Here is a 16,243-nt window from a genome sequence, read left to right on the forward strand (position 1 = left end):
GAGCTCAGAGAGCCCTCCAGCCTTCCCTGGGGCTGGAGGGGACTCAGCTCAGACAGCCTCGGTCCGCAGGAAGAACCTCTCGCTGGTGAAGGAGCTCGGCGACCGCGCAGCCCAGGGCCGGGCCTACGGCAACCTGGGCAACACCCATTACCTGCTGGGCAACTTTGCCGAGGCCACAACCTTCCACAAGGAGGTGAGCCAGGCCGGGCCAGCGCGGCAGTGGCAGGGCCCTGTGGGGCTGGGCCCAAGGTGACCCCTCGTTTTCAATGACAGAGGACCATGGGGGAGCAGGGGTGCCCCATCCACCCCTGGCTCCATGGACACTTGGTGCTGGGGGTCCGTGGTCTGCTCTGGCTGCCCTGCGCAGGGAGGCAGCCCCCCTCCACGTAGCCGGGCCGCTCACGACCCTCTGGGGCTCGGGTGTGTCTGCAGCGGCTAGCCATCGCCAAGGAGTTCGGAGACAAGGCAGCCGAGAGGAGAGCCTACAGCAACCTGGGCAATGCCCACATCTTCCTGGGCCGCTTCGACGTGGCTGCTGAGTATTACAAGTAGGCAGTGCCCCGACCCCCAGGGAGGGAGGCTCCCTGGGGGCTGGAGCCCGGCCCGGGCGGGAGGGGTCTTTCCGCCTCGGTCCTCCCTTCTGAAGGGCAAACAGATGAAACTCCTGAAGTTGTGCCGCCGTGGGCCATCTCCCTCCTGGCCTGAGCACCAGCCTCCAGGAGCTGAGTCCTCACGACCGGGTCCTATCTCAGGCCCTGAGTCCTGGGCCCCAGTGTCCTGGGCTGCCTGGGGGGAAATAGCAGCTCAGGGTGCTGAGAACTTGGTGTTCCTCAAAGCCCACGGGATGGGAGTGCACGTGGTGCCGGGGGCACCGGAGTATGGGGACGCAGCCAGGCCTGCAGAGCCCTGGGCAGGGGGTTAGGCTTGGGCTGGAGACCACCAGCCAGGCTTCCCCGCACCTCCCACCCTCGCCTGCCCCCGCCGAGCGTGGACACGGCACTGACCCTGGCACTCTGTGCAGGAAGACGCTGCAGCTGTCCCGGCAGCTCAGGGACCAGGCGGTGGAGGCGCAGGCTTGCTACAGCCTGGGTAACACCTACACGCTGCTGCAGGACTACGAGCGCGCGGCTGAGTACCACCTGCGGCACCTGGTCATCGCTCAGGAGCTGGCGGACAGGTGCGTGGGCACCGCCGGCAGGCCCAGCCAGGCCTGGCGGACGCAGCATGGCCTCCCCGTCACTGGGCAGCACCAGAGGCTCGGTGTGGACACAGGGACCCCAGGCCAATGTGCTTTCCCCTTTTCTACGTAAATGTCATCCCTAGAAAGACAGATGGACAGGCCTGAGGCTGCTGTTCTGGGAGTGGAGGACGCTCAGGGAGATTTCTCTGTCAGCCACTAGGGGGCAAGCCTAGCCATAAGCCTGGTGCCTGATACTCTGCCTGCCCGCCATGGATGGCCCAGAAAAACCTCTTTGAGGGCAGACGTGTCTCCTCGCAGGCCGCTTTGCAGGCTAAGGGTTCTGAGATAACTTCATGACAGGATAGGAAAAAGAATACAGGCCTGAACACCGGTGGCTCACGCCTGTCAGCCCAGCTACTCAGGAGTCTGGCTGAGATCTGAGGATCACGGTTCAAAGCCAGCCTGCACAGGAAAGTCTGAGACTCTTACCTCCAATTAACCAATTAGCCACTGCAGTGCTGTGGCTCAAAGTGGTAGAGGGCTAGCCTTGAGTGCAAAAGCCCAGGACAGTGCCCAGTCCCTGAGTTCAAGCCCCACAATTGGCAAGAAAAAAAGAACACAGCTGTTTGGGGCTTCTCCCTGCTGGCGGCCAGGTGTGGGCGGTCCTGGACAGTGGGGACAGGGTCAGTACGGCAGAGAGCGTGTGCTGTCCAGTCAGTGCCTCTTACGCATGGGGTCTTGAGAGGACCCACACCAGCGAGCTTGGGACAGTGGGCAGGCGTGGCAAGGGTGGACGTGGACTGTCTCCCTTCCTACAGGGTGGGCGAGGGCCGGGCATGCTGGAGTCTGGGGAATGCCTATGTGTCCATGGGGAGCCCAGCACAGGCCCTGACCTTTGCCAAGAAGCACCTGCAGATCTCCCAGGAGGTGAGTCCCGGTCCTCCGCCTGAAGTCCCGTGTACTACCCCTCGTCCCCCGCCCAGCAGCCCCGTCCCGTGGAGGCCAAGTTTCCACTGTCTGCATGGGCAAAGACAGGAGCCCACCGTGCACTCCTAGTCTTAGTGCTCTGTGGGAGACCCACAGCTACTGAGTGCCCTGCCCTTACTCCTTATGGACCTCAGCCAGGCTGGCCGTGGGGTGCCTGTGCCCTCTAGAGGTGGCCCCCTGGGGGCTTCCTCAGACCCCTCAGCTGGACTTCATCCGGGAAAGCTGTGTCCTCCTCATCCTTGGCCCAGAACCCTCCTGTGGGCAGGCGGGGTCACCACAGGTAGCCCTGGTCTCCCCTAGCATGGACAGGCCAGTTCCGCCACCCATGCCAACTCCACGTGGGGGACCCCAGCAAAGGTGGGGGTCAGGAGGCGCTGCCTGGAGACCCCTGCCAGGGGCAGGCCTCCAGAGCCCGCCAAGCCCCCTGGCCATCAGGCCACCTGGTAATGCAGGCATCCAGGAGGCCCCTGCGGGAGCCTGAGACTGATGGGGTCTGAGTGGGAGACCCGGCCCCAGGGGTCTGTGTCAGGGCTGAGCTGACCTTCCACCTGGGGGCACCACGGGACACGAGACCAAGCTGCCAGGGACCCTGAGCACTTCTGGATATGGCTAGGTCCTGTCAGGGACCCCCAGAGACAACAGACCCCCAGAGATGACAGGAGACCCCCCAGAGATGACAGGAGACCCCCCCAGAGATGACAGACCCCCTCAGGGGTCACCTGCGTCCTCTCAGAGGCCAGAGGTCAACATAGGCTGCCTGGGGGACAGGGACTCATGACTGACGTGGGAGCCGTCCCAGCACCGCCCACTCACCTGACCCTCCTCGCTGTAGATTGGGGACCGCAGCGGGGAGCTCACCGCCCGCGTGAACGTGGCACAGCTACAGCTGGCACTGGGCCGCCTGACCAGCCCAGCCGCCACCGAGAAGCCTGACCTCGCCGGCTATGAGGCCCAGGGTGAGTCCCCAGGGCTGGGCCGGGGGCCATTTTTTATAGGGGGGGGCTAGTACTGGCAGGGCCTCAGCTGGGTGCTGGCTCGGGGTGAAGGGCACAGGAGGCAGCTTCTGCCAAACGCAGGCACTCCTGGAGCTAGCAGCCAGAGGAGGGGTGGCCCCGAGGCCGTGTGGCTCCCCTCTGCCCAGCATGGCATAGGCCCAGACATACGCCTGCCCTGCTCCTGGGGTCACGGCCTGGCAACCGGATACGGCCCGGGGGCGCACACAGGCGAGTCAGGGTGAGGAGGCGGGACAGGAACTGACGTTCAGTGGGCTCAAGGCCGTGGGCAAAGGTGTGGTGACTGCTGAACCGCAGTCAGCCTAGGCCGGTTCTCCACCCAGGGCCTGTGGCTATCTCCTGGCCTGGTCCAGCCGCCGCCGCCCCCCCCCCAAGCCATCCCGTGAGGGTGGGCCAGCGTGGGAGGGGCTGCCGGAGCCGGGAGAGGGGCCTGGCCTGCCTGGGGTACTAAGCTGGGGAGGTCCAGGCTGCGGCTGCCATAATGACCTCCTTCACAGCCTGTTGGTCCTCCATGCAGGTCAGCAGCACCACACACAGGGACAGAATGTTCCCTGCAAAGCAAATACATTAATACCTACGAGAGAGGGGGCCAGGCGAGGGATGCCATGCTGAGCTGGCTACCTGGGGCGGCGGGCAGACCTGGGCAGGGGGCAGGGTGCCAGCTGGATCTTAGGACTGCCACAGTGGAGCCAGTCCCCGTGGCTGATTCCCTGGCCTCCAGGGTCGGCCGGAGGGATCGGTCCACCACGAGCGACCCGGGACCCCAGCCTGGAGGGGTGGCGTGGAAATGGGTCTTTGGCATTTCTCACCAGGCCCTAGTTGAAGTACTGAGGACAGAGGAGAAGCGGCATGGCCTCTGCCCCCCACCCCACCCCAGGAGCAGGGGCTCCATGATGACCGGGGGAAGGGAGGGCAGCATCTGCCCGGCCGCAGCTCTGCCCGGCCCCGGATGTCCCCAGGGTGGTGGCTCTGCGGAGCCCTGGCGCAGCCCCCAGCCTGCGTCCCCCAGCCAGAGCAGGCAGCTCTGCAAAGGCTCCCGCAGAGGCGGCCAGCTTTGTGTCCTCTTGACTCTTTCCTCTTCTCTGAGCCAAGGGAAAGGGGGGCATGGCACGGGAGAGCGGCCCGGGACAAGGCAGCTCTGTCTCCCGCACTGGCCGCCCCGCTCGGCCCTGCCTGACCCCTCCCAGCCGTGCTCCCGGAAGCCTCCCACGGCAGGCCGGGCCGCCTGGCCTGCTGGGAAGCCCCCCCCCCCCGGGGCGTGGCGCAGGGCGGCGGGGCTGGCGGGATGCAGCTGCTGAAGGCGGACCTGTGCCCCGGGGGTCCGGGCAGCCCTGAGGGCGATGCCTGCCTTGGTGAGCCAGCGGAAGCAGGGCCTGGGGACACTGGAGTCTGGACTCTCCGCCACTGAGGGCTCCCACAGGTGACACTGTTCACCTGTCCTGGGGGGTACTGAGCTGGTCCTGCCCGGACTGTGCCTGTCTTCTGGAATCTGTCTCGTGGAGCTGGTGAGGGACAGATGTCTTTCCAGAGCCCAGATGGACAGATATGCGTCCCGTGTGGCTTGGGGTGGGGGAGAGGCTCCTGGGCTGGGAGGGTGAGCTGGAGGAGGCGGGGAGGCGCTGGTGTGGTGCGGACGCGGCCGGGGCAGGGCCTAGTGGATGTGGGATTTTCATGCACGTCCCAGTGGGCAGTGGGCTGGGCATCATTGTGCGCATGGGGGGGTGGTGTGCCCCGGTGTGGCTTGGTCAGTGTCGGGGCTGGCGCCAGCCGGGTGGGAGGCAGGTGCCCAGGACTCAGGAGCGCCTCTTCCTGAGAGAACACATGGATTTCACGTGACGGGGGCCAGAGCGCTGCTGGCCGAGCCTCCCTCCGCCGGCCTTCCTTCTCAGCACAGCTCCCACGCCTGCTTCGGGGACAGAGGCACCCCTGTGCAGCTTCCGGGCCGCCCTCCTCCCACAGCATGCCCTCCCGCTCTCGCTCAGGACCTTCTGCACACCCTCCGCCTGCTGGGCCCTGCCCACGGCTGCCCTGGCACAGGCCCCACGGGACACACACCCTTGGGTCCCTTTGCCACCTCTGGGTCAGGTGCTTGCGTGGAGGGGCATCTGGGAGTGCCTCAGTACCCCACCTGTGGGACTGGGCGCAGTTCCGTCTGGGGGAGGAGCCGGGGGGGACCATGCAGCAGGGGTGCAGTGCATCTGGGAGGGAGCTGGCTCCCAGCAGCCCCAGGGCTGGGGGAAGCTGCATCGTGGCACACGGAGGGACAGGAGGGACATTCCCGGGGGAGACACAGGTCCTGGAGGGGCGAGGATGGCGAGGGGCGCCCCCTGGGATGGCTGGCCGGGACAGGCTGGCCCGGAGGCTTAGGTACCCCCCCAGGTCAGAAACTATTGATAGCTGCTGACCATGCGACTGTCCAACTCAGGAGGGGGCGGGCTGTGCCAGGGAAGTTTCCAGGACTTGCCCTTGATGGGAGGGACAGGAAACAGAGCCAGAGGACCGGGGCCTGAGGCTCCTTCCAGACAGAGGGTGCATTGAGCTGGGCCTAGCAGGCCTCCACCCCGCAGCCAGGCGGTCAGGCCTCGCGCAAGAGGGCGTCCAGGCTTCTGCACAGCCGGGACGCGGTGAGGGCGGCAGGCGGCTCAAAGCCTCTGACAGCACTGAAGGCCCAGACGAGGTGGGAAACCGAGTCTTGCCCCCGGGATTCCCAGGGGCTGCGAAGAGACAGGCCCGTGCCAGCTTGCCGTGCGGGGTGGAGTGGGCTGTCCCGGGGTCTGGTGAGTGGAGGCCCGGCGGCCCCTGGAGCAGACTTGCCCCCAGTGACCCGCAGCGTGCCCGTGTGGGGAGGGATGCGCGCTGTGCGGTTTGGGGTGGTGATGTCGTTTCTTCCTCAGACCTGCTTTCCTAGCCTGGGAGTGGGCATCGAGGACCCCTGGCCCCCATCCGTGCTGTCCCCTCAGCCACTCGCCTCCCAGTGCCTGATGGGCAGGCCAATTCGGAGCCACACGGATGGCCGAGGTGGGGCAGACAGCCCGGATCTGGGGTGCTCGTGTGGAAAGCTCGGAAGCAGTGGCCGGCCCTGCCCCGGGTGCTCCGCTCACACCGGCCTGCGCCGCCCAGACGCCCGGCCCTGCCCTCGGCGTGGCCACTGGGACACAGAGCTGGCTTCCTTCGCGCCCCAGGCAAGAGGAGTCCCAACCACCCCCACGTCCCCTCCCATCGTCCTGCCCTGAGTCACTGCCTGACTGTGACGAGTAGGCCTCTGCCTGGGGCTTGTCTGGCGTCAGCAGGCGGGAGGCAGCCCCCTGGCTACCTGGGGCTACCCTGGGATCCCAGGTCCTTGTTCTTGTTCTCTCTACACAACCATCTTTTCAGGACACCCACTGTTTAAACTGAGAGCATGGACAGGCTGGGAGTGCTGGCAACTGGGTCTGGCGTGGGTCTTCATGCCATCACGATAACAGCTTGGCCCATCCAGAGCCACCACAGCCATACCCCAGCCCTCTCATCTGCAGTAAGAGCAGCAGGGGCCGGGTTGGGCAGGACCCCTTCCCCAGGTCAGAGCTGAGGCATGGACTCCCTGACTCCCAGTCTCAGACAGCCACCACCCACCCGCCCCGCTGCTCTCCTCTGCGGGGCGGGGCCCTGGGGGCCTGGGCCTCCCCGGAGATGCACAGGGCACATTGCGGACAGGGCAGAGCCTGGAGGTCCCGGCTGCCCGGCACTTCCAGTTCCTGCCCCCTGCCTGGCGTGTTGTCCCTTGCCTGGCTGGCTCTGCTCTTCCATCTCAAGCCTCCTCCTCTGAGACCAGTGCTGCCCACGGCCACGGGGGCCTTGGCTTGTCATTCTTCACCCCCCAGCTCCGGCCCAGTCTGGTGGCTGGCCTTGGCTTCCCTGTGCAGACAGGTCCTGCCCAGCGGCTCTCCCTGGACCTTCTGTCCAGGTGCTGCCTGTGTTAGCACTTGGTACGGGGGGAGCAGGCTAAACTGTGCCTGCCTCCAGGGACATGTTTGGAACAGAGGTTTGGGGTCCCACTGCAGGGCTGCCAAGGGCTCGCGGCAAGGGCTGGCGGCTGCAGCGGAGCCAGAGGTCGGGATCAGGGCTGCTCCTGCGAGGTGTGCCGGGGTATGTGCGGGGCATGCGGGCAGGAGGAATGCACAGGCTGCAGGCGGCACCGGGAGTAGTCAAGAGCCTGGACAGGACCCAGTGCCGGGAGCCCCGCAGTCACCCCCCAGGCCGCTCTCAGTCAGGCCTAGCCTCGCGCCCCCCCCCCCCCGGCCACCCCAGTGTAGCCCAGGGACACTGGACACAGCACTGCGGTCGCTGCTGTGAGCTGCTGGCTCCTGCGGCGTGGGCTGCCACACCTTCAGCCCCCAGGGCTCCAACCTGGGCCCGCTGGCCGGCACCACTGACCCTGTCTTGCTGTCTCCCAGGGGCCAGACCCAAGAGGACACAGCGGCTGAGTGCTGAGACCTGGGACCTGCTGAGGCTGCCCCTGGAGCGGGTGAGCTGAGCGGGGGCAGGGGGGCTGCGCAGGCGGGGGGGGGCGGGCTGGGGGGGAGCTGGTCCAGGGTAGGGGAGCCGGGTGGGGAGGGGGAGAGTGGGGGGTCAGGCTGGGGTAGGTGGACAGGGCTGGGATGAGCTGGGCTGGGGTGGGTAGTCTGGCTGGGGTGGGGAGCTGGGCCGGGGAGGGGAGCCGAGCTGCGGGGGGGTAGGGGCGGGGGGGGGAGCTGGGAGCTGGGCCAGGGCAGGGGAGCCGGGCGGGGAGGGGGGGAGTGGGGGGTCAGGCTGGGGTAGGTGGACAGGGCTGGGATGAGCTGGGCTGGGGTGGGTAGTCTGGCTGGGGTGGGGAGCTGGGCCGGGGAGGGGAGCCGAGCTGCTGGGGGTGCGTGGCAGGGGAGCTGGGCCGGGGCGGGGAGCCGAGCTGCGGGGGGGGGGGGTGGCGGGGAGCTGGGAGCATGGCCGGGGAGCTGAGCTGCGGGGGGGCACTGCAGGGGAACCGGGCCAAGGTGGGGAGCCGAGCTGGTGGGGGGGGGGCATGCTGCAGGGGAGCTGGGCCGGGGCAGATGGCTCAGGTGGGGACCAGCACCCTCAGTGGCGCTGTCTACTGTGAGCAGCGTGTTAATGGCCTCAATGTGTGGCATCTGCCCGCCCGGCCCCGCGCACTAGGAGACAAATGTTCTCAGTGGACTGCAGCCCTACGTTGGTCCATCTGCCACCAGCCTCGCCTCCCCCACATCCCCTGCTTCTTGCCAGCTGTGTGTCCCCAGGGAATGGCGGGACCTTTCCCATCCCCTGATCGGCCCCCATGCCTTGGTGGACCCGCCAGACCCTGTGGCTGAGGAGGAGGCAAAGCCTCCTGGTGGAGGAGCTGGTGGGGGTGTAGCAAGCCCCAGGCGAATCTAGGGGGTCAGCAAGCATCACAGCAAGAGTGGGTGCTCTGTTACCCCAAGGCAGCGTGCTGACCTCTCTGAACCTATGGTTCCTCCAGTTTAGCATTGGTTTGGGGTCTCACATGGGCCCAGGGACACCCAGTCATTGTCATTGCCTAGTGTGAGGTTGACATTTGGGGAGGTCAGCATCCCCAGCGCACGGACAGGCCTGCACCCTCAGACATCCACAGCGCCCCAGCCCCAGCCCACAGCACGGATGGCCCTGAAGCCCTTGGCTCCCTCCAGGCGGTTGAGCCCCCACCAATGGTCCGTGCCGCCATGGCTCCGGCACCTGCCCGGCCTTCTCTTTGGGGGCCTGGGACGGGCCCTCGGTTCAGAACTGCCCCGCCCACGCCCAGCCTGCTTCCCCCTCTCAGGAGCAGAATGGAGATACCCACCCACCAGGGGACTGGCAGGGACTGGGCAGGGACGCGCTCCCGCTGCCCGGGAGGAGCAGGAAGTACCAGGAAGGGCTGGACCCTGCTGAGAGGCGGCCCTGGGACGGCAGCCACTCCCCGCTGGACAGCGCCGATGTCCGGGTGCAGGTGCCTCGCTCGGTAGGTGGCTCCTCTCCTCAGCCAGCCCCGGGGGCCAGGCCAGGCCTGGCTGCTCAGGGAGGCCGAGGGCCCCTCCGCCGGTTCCGCCCCCCCCCCCTGCCCCCCGCCCCAGGCCTGGCACTCAGGGCCAGCTCCCAGGAGCACTCAGGTGGGTTTTTCTGTTCCAAGTGGGCTTGTTTCCATCCTGTCACCAGTCGGGGCTAGTACCCCCAGCGCTCAGGTGGCCTCGCTTTCTGCCCCTGGCCCCCTCCCTGGCCCCCAGACCTGTGTGTGGGTCAGGAGGGCCTGGCTACCCCTGCTCAGAGCCCGGCCGGCAGCCCCGCCCCCGGACAAGGCCCCTCCTCGGCCCTTTGGAGCTGGGGTGTGCCAGGGCAGGGTCGGCTGGAGGAGATGGCAGCCTGGCACGGGGCTCAGGCCCCTCCAGCAGGAGCTCCTGAGGCAGGCCGCAGCCAGCAGCCCCTGGGGGTTTCCAGGAGCCACGGTGCCGCGGGTTCAAGCCTGCCCACGTGCCGTGGTGCAGGGGAGGGGCCCCGGAGCAGACCAGCCAACGTGTTGCTGGGGTGTCTGTGCATGGCTGCAGAGCCGGGGGTGGGGTCCCTCCTTGCCCCACGTGCAAACGGCCCCACGCAGTGTCTGTTACCACTTAGAGGTGGAGACGGGGACACGGGCGGATGGCCAGGTGTGCGAATGGAAGGGGGAGGGACACGGACCAGCCGTGGCGGGACGGGCCCACGGCCCCTGTGCTCAGGGCTGGTGTCTCCAGGCGCCCAGACAGGGTGAGGGTCCAGGGACACAGGGAGACTGAGTCCAGGGTCAGAGATCAGCACTGGGCCCTGGAGCAGCGCACCTGGGCGCAAAGGGCCTAGAAATTCACCTAAAACGTGCCCCCCCCTTAACCACCTCCCAGCCGGGCGGGCGTGGGCACACCAGGTATTCTTAGTGCCAGGAGGCTGCCTGCAGCCCACCCTTCCCCGCACCCAGGGCTGCTCCCATCACAGGAAGACATGTGGCATGCTGGGAACGCGGAGGCCTCCTCTCCGAGTGCTAGGGCAGGCCCCATGGAGGGCACTGAGGTGAGCCTCCGTTTCCCGCCGGTGCCCAGAGCCACCGTCAGCAGGTGGCCCAGCCCCGTCCAGGGGAGGGGTTGGGCCACACTGCCCAGGCCAGGAGAAGGACAAGGACGAGTCTGTCTGAGCTGAAGGAAGAGCAGCGTCTCCCCTCCTGCGGCCCTGCCTTGGGAGGAAGCCCAGGGCCAGGCACGGGGCGGGAAGCAGACTTTCAAATCAGCTGTCCGCCCCCACGGCACAGCGTGACCACCCACTGGTGGAGGGGGCGCTGCTGGAGCTCAGCTCGGGATCCAGTTCTGTGTTTATGGAGTGTGTGTGTGTGTGTGTGTGTGAGAGAGAGAGAGAGAGAGAGAGAGAGAGAGAGGAGAGGCAGGGAGCGAGGGCGGGGGCGGTGCTGGGAGGAGAGGGCCCAGCCCTCACCCTGGCTCCTATTTAAGTGTCAGGCAAACACCGTAGTTCCCAGCAGTGGCAGTGGGGCGGCGTTTGGCACTCCGGGCAGGTGGCGGCGGCCGCGCGGGGCCCGTTGGCATCCTGCCTGGGCTGCACGTGGCTGACAGCCCCGCCGAGCTCCTGACTGCTGCTGCTGGAAGAGCCCGTGATCCCGCGTGAGTGTGGGTCCCCGCAGAGCGGAGGCTGGGGCCCTGGGGCCCTTTTGGCCAAGGTGGTGTGGTCCCAGCCAGCACCATAGCTGCCAGGCTTCCACTAAAGCAGAAGAGGTTACGGTCAGACTTCAGCAGGAACTCAGAGCTTCAAGGGGGAAGGAGGCAGGACTTGGGGGAGGGGAGGTGTTCCCCACAGAGGAAGCTGTGTCTAGGCCCCCAAGGTGATCCTCCCGCCATGGGGACTGAGCCGCCTCCGGCTGTCCGGCACTCCCTGTGCAGTGCTGGGCCCGGCTCACGCAGGAGGGGTACCTGCTGCTGGAGGGGGCTCTGGGCTCGGGGACGGGACAGCCGTGGGCATGGGGACACAGGTGCCAGCCTCAGCCCCGAGGTGGCTGGGTCCAGGAGGGTCCTCAGGGTAAAGCTGCTGTGGCTCAGCAGCCCAGGGACGTGCCCGGGGCAGGCAGGCCTGGGCCGCGGGCTGGGGCGCAGCGTGGGCAGATGGAGGGGACTCCAGCGCAATCCCATGGGTCTCCGTGGGGTGCCAGCCCCTCTGGCCACCTCTGCCTGGGCCCGCAGCGCCTGCCAGGCTCGGTGCCAGACCTCCCATGCAGAGGGACACATCCTGGGGGGTCCCAGGCTCATCCTGAGTGCCCGGAGCCCAGTGGGGTCTCCCCACAGATGTGCCCTGCCTGCCCTGCCTGCAGCGTCCTCTGCTGGGACCTCTGCTTTCAGAGAGCTGAGACCAGTCCTCCACCAAGGTCCCAGGTCTGCTGGCCTTGGCAGGTCACACGGCCCCTGCATGTGGGGCAGTCTTGGGCACTGGGCACTTGGGGTGGCCTTGGTCTGTGGTCCATTGAGGCCTCCAGTCATCTCCAAGTGGCCGGCTGGGGCAGGCGGGCAGGCGGGCAGGCCAGAGCACACCCTACCCACATGGCCCGCAGGCCCCAGAGAGGCAGACAGAGGCAGAGTGGGCCTGTGGTGACCCTGGCCCTGAGCGTTCCCAGGAGACCATGGATGTGTAAACTGAGGCCCCGGACGGGTCAAGCTTGACCAAGGTCGCCTGGCACCTGGGCTCAGAGGCCGAGGGTCTCCACCTCCATCCTGCCCCCTCCTCGGACAATCGTGTGTCTCAGAGCACCCCCACTCCCATGCAGACCCCTCTGGGGGGCCGGCCTGTGCCTCAGTGGTCCACTCCGGGCTGAGTTAGCCCCTGCTCAGAGACCAGATTAAACTCCTGCCCAGCTGCCCACTCCCCAACAGCCACGCTCAGAGTTCCTGCTGCCACCCATCCGCCCAGGGCCCCAGGTCCCGGCACTGTCTGTGGGAATGCAGGGAGGGGCTGGCCAGACCCCGGAGGCAGGGACCCCACATAGCAGGAAGCCCCAGCTTCTCAGAGGCTCTGGGCAGGAGGGCAGCCGTCATTCTGAGGACTTTCCAGCTGCCCGTGGACTCCGCCTTCTGCCCCTTCTTCCCGCATGTGGAGGTCCAGGCTCTGCCCTCCAGCCTCACCAGGGTAGGGGGAGGTGGTGTGAGTGCTCCCTCTCACACCCCAGGATCTGGGCTCACTGGCTGCTGCCCCCTGGGCCTGCCTGCTGGCCCAGGGCCTTATAACTGTGTTCCCAAAGACAGAGAAGGAAGAACATAGGAGCCCTGACCTGCCCGTCCCTGTGGTCTGGCCGGCCACCGCAACGAATCTCCCATGGCTGGCCAGGCCTGCTGCCCGCCCAGGCACGCGCCTGCGGCCTGAGCAGCGCCATGCTCAGGTGGACTAGGTGGAGGCTGCCAGGCCCTCGAGGGGGAGTGGCCGGGGGTCAGCCAGGGGTCGCTTAGGTTGAAAACGGGAGAGGCAGGCCCAGGCAGGGGCAGTGTAAGGCACGGGGGTGCTGAGGCCCGGCCCGCGGCGCAGGGGCGTGGAGCGGGTGTGGGCACGGGGCGCCCGGGCAGCAGGGATGGCGTCTGGGAGCCGAGGGGCTGCGCTGACCCCCCGGTGCCCTGCAGAGCGTCCCCAGAGCCCCCTCCTCCGACGAGGAGTGCTTCTTTGACCTGCTGAGCAAGCTCCAGAGCAGCCGCATGGATGACCAGCGCTGTCCCCTAGAGGAGGGGGCTGCAGAAGCCACCGCTGCCCCCTCCCCAGAGGAGAGGGCGGGTGAGTGCGGGGGAGGGACAGGGCCTACATCCCCCGCCCCCCTCCGTGGCCTCTCAGTACTGCCCCTGACAAGCCGTGACAGGCCAGCTGCGGCGCACCCCTCCCGGGAGCAGCCCCCCACGAACCCCCACGCTGCATCCCGGGAAGCGCGTAATTATCCCGCCCTCTGGAGCACGCATGGGCGCACGGCTGCCTCCAGCATGTGGGAGGCCAGGCTTTCTCCTGTCACCTCCTGGAAACCCAGGAGGTGGATGTGGGCACCATCCCCGGGGCCACCGGGGCCTGTGTCCCCAAGAATTCATCAGGCTGAGCTGGCCTCAGAGACCAGCACTTCCAGCTCCCCACCCCCCTGCCCGGGCTGGCCGGGCAGCCCCTCCAGCGCCCCCCTCTGCCTCCCACCCCTGCAGCTCAGCCGTCCATGACAGCCTCCCCGCAGACCGAGGAGTTCTTCGACCTCATCGCCAGCTCCCAGAGCCGCCGCCTGGATGACCAGCGGGCCAGCGTGGGCAGCCTCCCCGGGCTGCGGATCACCCACAACAACGTGGGCCACCTCCGAGGTGACGGGGACCCCCAGGAGCCCGGGGATGAGTTCTTCAACATGCTCATCAAGTACCAGGTGCGCCTGCAGCCTGGGAGGGGCGGCCCCGGATCTGAGAGGCGCGGGGGCCGTCGCCAAAGGCGGGGGGGGGGGGGGGGGGCTCCCAGTGTGAGTCAGTCCCTCCGTCTCAGGCCATGCCCAGCCAGCCACTGGACTTCAGCAGGTGCTCAGGCTAGCCCTCCCCTCCCCAGAGGGAAGGTGCCAAGACGGCGGCCTTGGGACGCCGCGGCTCGGGTGGCCACCTCCTTCGGTGTGGGGCTGCGGGTCCCACGCAGCTCCCCCGCCTGGGCAGAGGAAGCCAAGGTCCCCGCCGCTCAGTTGAGGACCCACACGATGGCGGAAAGCAAGGGCAGACGCAAAGCCAGAGCAGGGCCAGCAGGGTGGGGCGGGTGAGGGGCGGTGACCGGAAGCGCGGTCCAGTGGCCTCCAGACGGGGAGGCACGCCGTCGTGGGGTTTGGGGTCAGGCGACGCGGTAGCGAGGCTGGGGTCGGGTGGCTACAGCTACGCCGGCTGCCAGCAGCGGCACAGTTCCAGATCTGATGTTCGTTCCACAGAGGAGACCAAACCACAGCCCGGGGTCAGCCATCCAGAGAGCTGCCTCTAAGCCAGCCCCTCCCAAGAAGCCCAGAGCCCCCCGTCCACTCGCACGCATGCGCCGGCGACTGCACAAGCTCCCGTCCCTTCTGCTCCAGGCCCTTCCGAGGAGCCCGGGCACACCCGGGCCGCCCGGCCTCTGTGCCAGGACAGGCAGGGGCAGTGGGCCGCCTGGCCCTCACAGGACCCTGGGGTGCTCCCCGCGGCCGGGGCTGGAGCTTCCGGGGTCAGTCTGGGGGCAGCGTCGGGTTCAGGTGCCAAACTGAGACCACTGCGCTCAGCCAGTCCTTGGGGGTCGGCAGGCTTTGGGGCGGGCTAGGGCGGACCCAGTCTCCTGGGCCTGGCTTGTTCCAACCAGCAGGTATCATTTGGACTTTCTTGTGTGGACTAGTCCCAAACTCTTGGGGGGGGGGGGTGAGACCCCAGGAGGTATCGGAACGCAGTTCTACCCTGGGGCCAGGCAGGTAGACACAAGGAGGCCCGAGATGGCCCGATTAGATTCACCTAGATCAGAGAAGTCGCCCGCTTTGGGGCCCAGGCCACTGCCCTGGGGCTGTTGGGGGCCCCCTGACCACTGGGCTCCAGGACAGGCCCCCCGGGTCACCGTCCTGCACACATCTGTCCAGTCCTCCAGGATTGATGACCAGCGCTGCCCGCCGCCCGACGTGCTGCCCCGGGGCCCCACCATGCCGGACGAGGACTTCTTCAGCCTCATCCAGAGGGTGCAGGCCAAGCGGATGGACGAGCAGCGCGTGGACCTCTCCGGGAGCCCCGAGCAGGAGGCCGGCGGGCCCGGCGGGCCCCCCGAGCCCCAGCAGCAGTGCCAGCCTGGCACCAGCTAAGACCTTCCTCCCCCACCCACAGCCAGGCCTGCCCGCCCCCCGCTCCGGGCCTCAGGTCCACGGTGGCCACGAGAGCCCAGGCCCTTCCTAGTGAGCTGGGTGCTGGGTGTGCAGCCCGCAGGGCATCTGCCTGCCTTCGGCACGGTGCAGGCCAGGGCCGCCATGCTAGGGGGGTGTGCTCCGTTCCACACGGCCAGGCTGGCCCTCAGCATGTTGACCCCACATCCCGGTGCTGCCCAGACCTGACCTCCCCCCCCCCCAGGCTTTGTCCTGCCCCACCAAATGTGAAAACCTGCCCTGGTCATCCCTGCCACACACAGGGGCTCTGGAGTCTTCTTGGGCTCTGGAGACATGGGTGTGTTCTGTCCCCAGCTGGTCCTGGGGTGCTCATGCAGGAGGCCCACTCTGTGCCCTCTGCCTCGGCCCCAGAGCAAGGCCCTGCCTCAGCTTGAGGACACGGCTGCCGGGCAGCCACAGGGCAGTGGGGCAGGCAGGTGCCCACCATATTGGTATGCTGTCCTGGGCCCCGAGGGCCTTAAAGCCACAGCGCTTGGCCCTGTCTGCAGAGCAGGAGGGAGGGGACAGAGGCTCCAGTATCTCAAGTCCTTCAGCTCGGCCAGCCCCGAGGCCAGGGACACACATGGGGCCTGGCCCTAGGGTCCAGGCCGGCAGTGGGCACTGTGGCACCAAAGAGGGACTGAGCTTAACTGGGTCCCTCTGAACCCCCCAGCACCCTCGCCAGTGAGGGGAGAGGGCGTCATGGCCTTTCCAGGGAAGGGTCCAGGCCCTGTGTGTGTTGAGTTGGCTGCAGGGCACCGTACGTGGGACCCAAGACTCAGGCAGGACCTGTGTAGCCCCAGGGGGCAGGCCACGCAGGGACCCACGGGCAGCACCTCCAGCCTGTGCCCACTCCACTTCCTGAGCGGGAGGGGCAGGGCGCCTCAGGGCCAGCCCCAGACTGGCAGGGACCCTGCGTCCAGCACCACCCGGTGTCACCGCATACTTGAACGCACATGGGTATTTATTGCTCACGTTTGCCATGTGGTCAGCAGCCCTTTCCAACCCGAGAGGTACGTTTCTGGTTTTCCCCCAAAAATAAAGTCTGCCAAATGAATGTGACTCCCGCTGGGACTTGTACTGGGGGTGAGGTGGGTCCCCCAGGGGCCCCGGCCAAATGAATGTGACTCCGCTGGGACTTGTACTGGGGAAGCCAGGATAGATTCT

General features: G+C 67.5%; 1 protein-coding gene across 4 annotated transcripts in view; it reads left to right on the forward strand.

Moving 5' to 3' along the window:
* The window catches only part of Gpsm1 (G protein signaling modulator 1), a 31,136-nt gene extending 14,998 nt beyond the window's left edge, over positions 1–16,138 (forward strand). For 2 of the 4 annotated variants that reach the window (XM_042681061.1, XM_042681064.1), the window contains 10 exons: positions 70–193; positions 433–548; positions 1,022–1,177; positions 1,999–2,107; positions 3,000–3,123; positions 7,614–7,684; positions 8,990–9,169; positions 12,837–12,984; positions 13,392–13,600; positions 14,804–16,138. In XM_042681061.1, coding sequence (XP_042536995.1) covers positions 70–193; positions 433–548; positions 1,022–1,177; positions 1,999–2,107; positions 3,000–3,123; positions 7,614–7,684; positions 8,990–9,169; positions 12,837–12,984; positions 13,392–13,600; positions 14,804–15,019 — 1,453 coding nt within the window. In that variant the 3' untranslated portion in view covers positions 15,020–16,138. Of the gene's footprint in view, positions 1–69; positions 194–432; positions 549–1,021; positions 1,178–1,998; positions 2,108–2,999; positions 3,124–4,459; positions 4,533–4,571; positions 4,601–7,613; positions 7,685–8,989; positions 9,170–12,836; positions 12,985–13,391; positions 13,601–14,803 lie in introns of those variants that run through there. The other 2 variants (XM_042681062.1, XM_042681063.1) reach the window with 2 other exon arrangements.
* Positions 16,139–16,243: the final 105 nt, after the last annotated feature.

Source organism: Dipodomys spectabilis, unplaced genomic scaffold, assembly GCF_019054845.1.
Source record: "Dipodomys spectabilis isolate Male_0828 unplaced genomic scaffold, ASM1905484v1 ptg000067l, whole genome shotgun sequence".
Lineage (NCBI taxonomy): Eukaryota > Metazoa > Chordata > Mammalia > Rodentia > Heteromyidae > Dipodomys > Dipodomys spectabilis.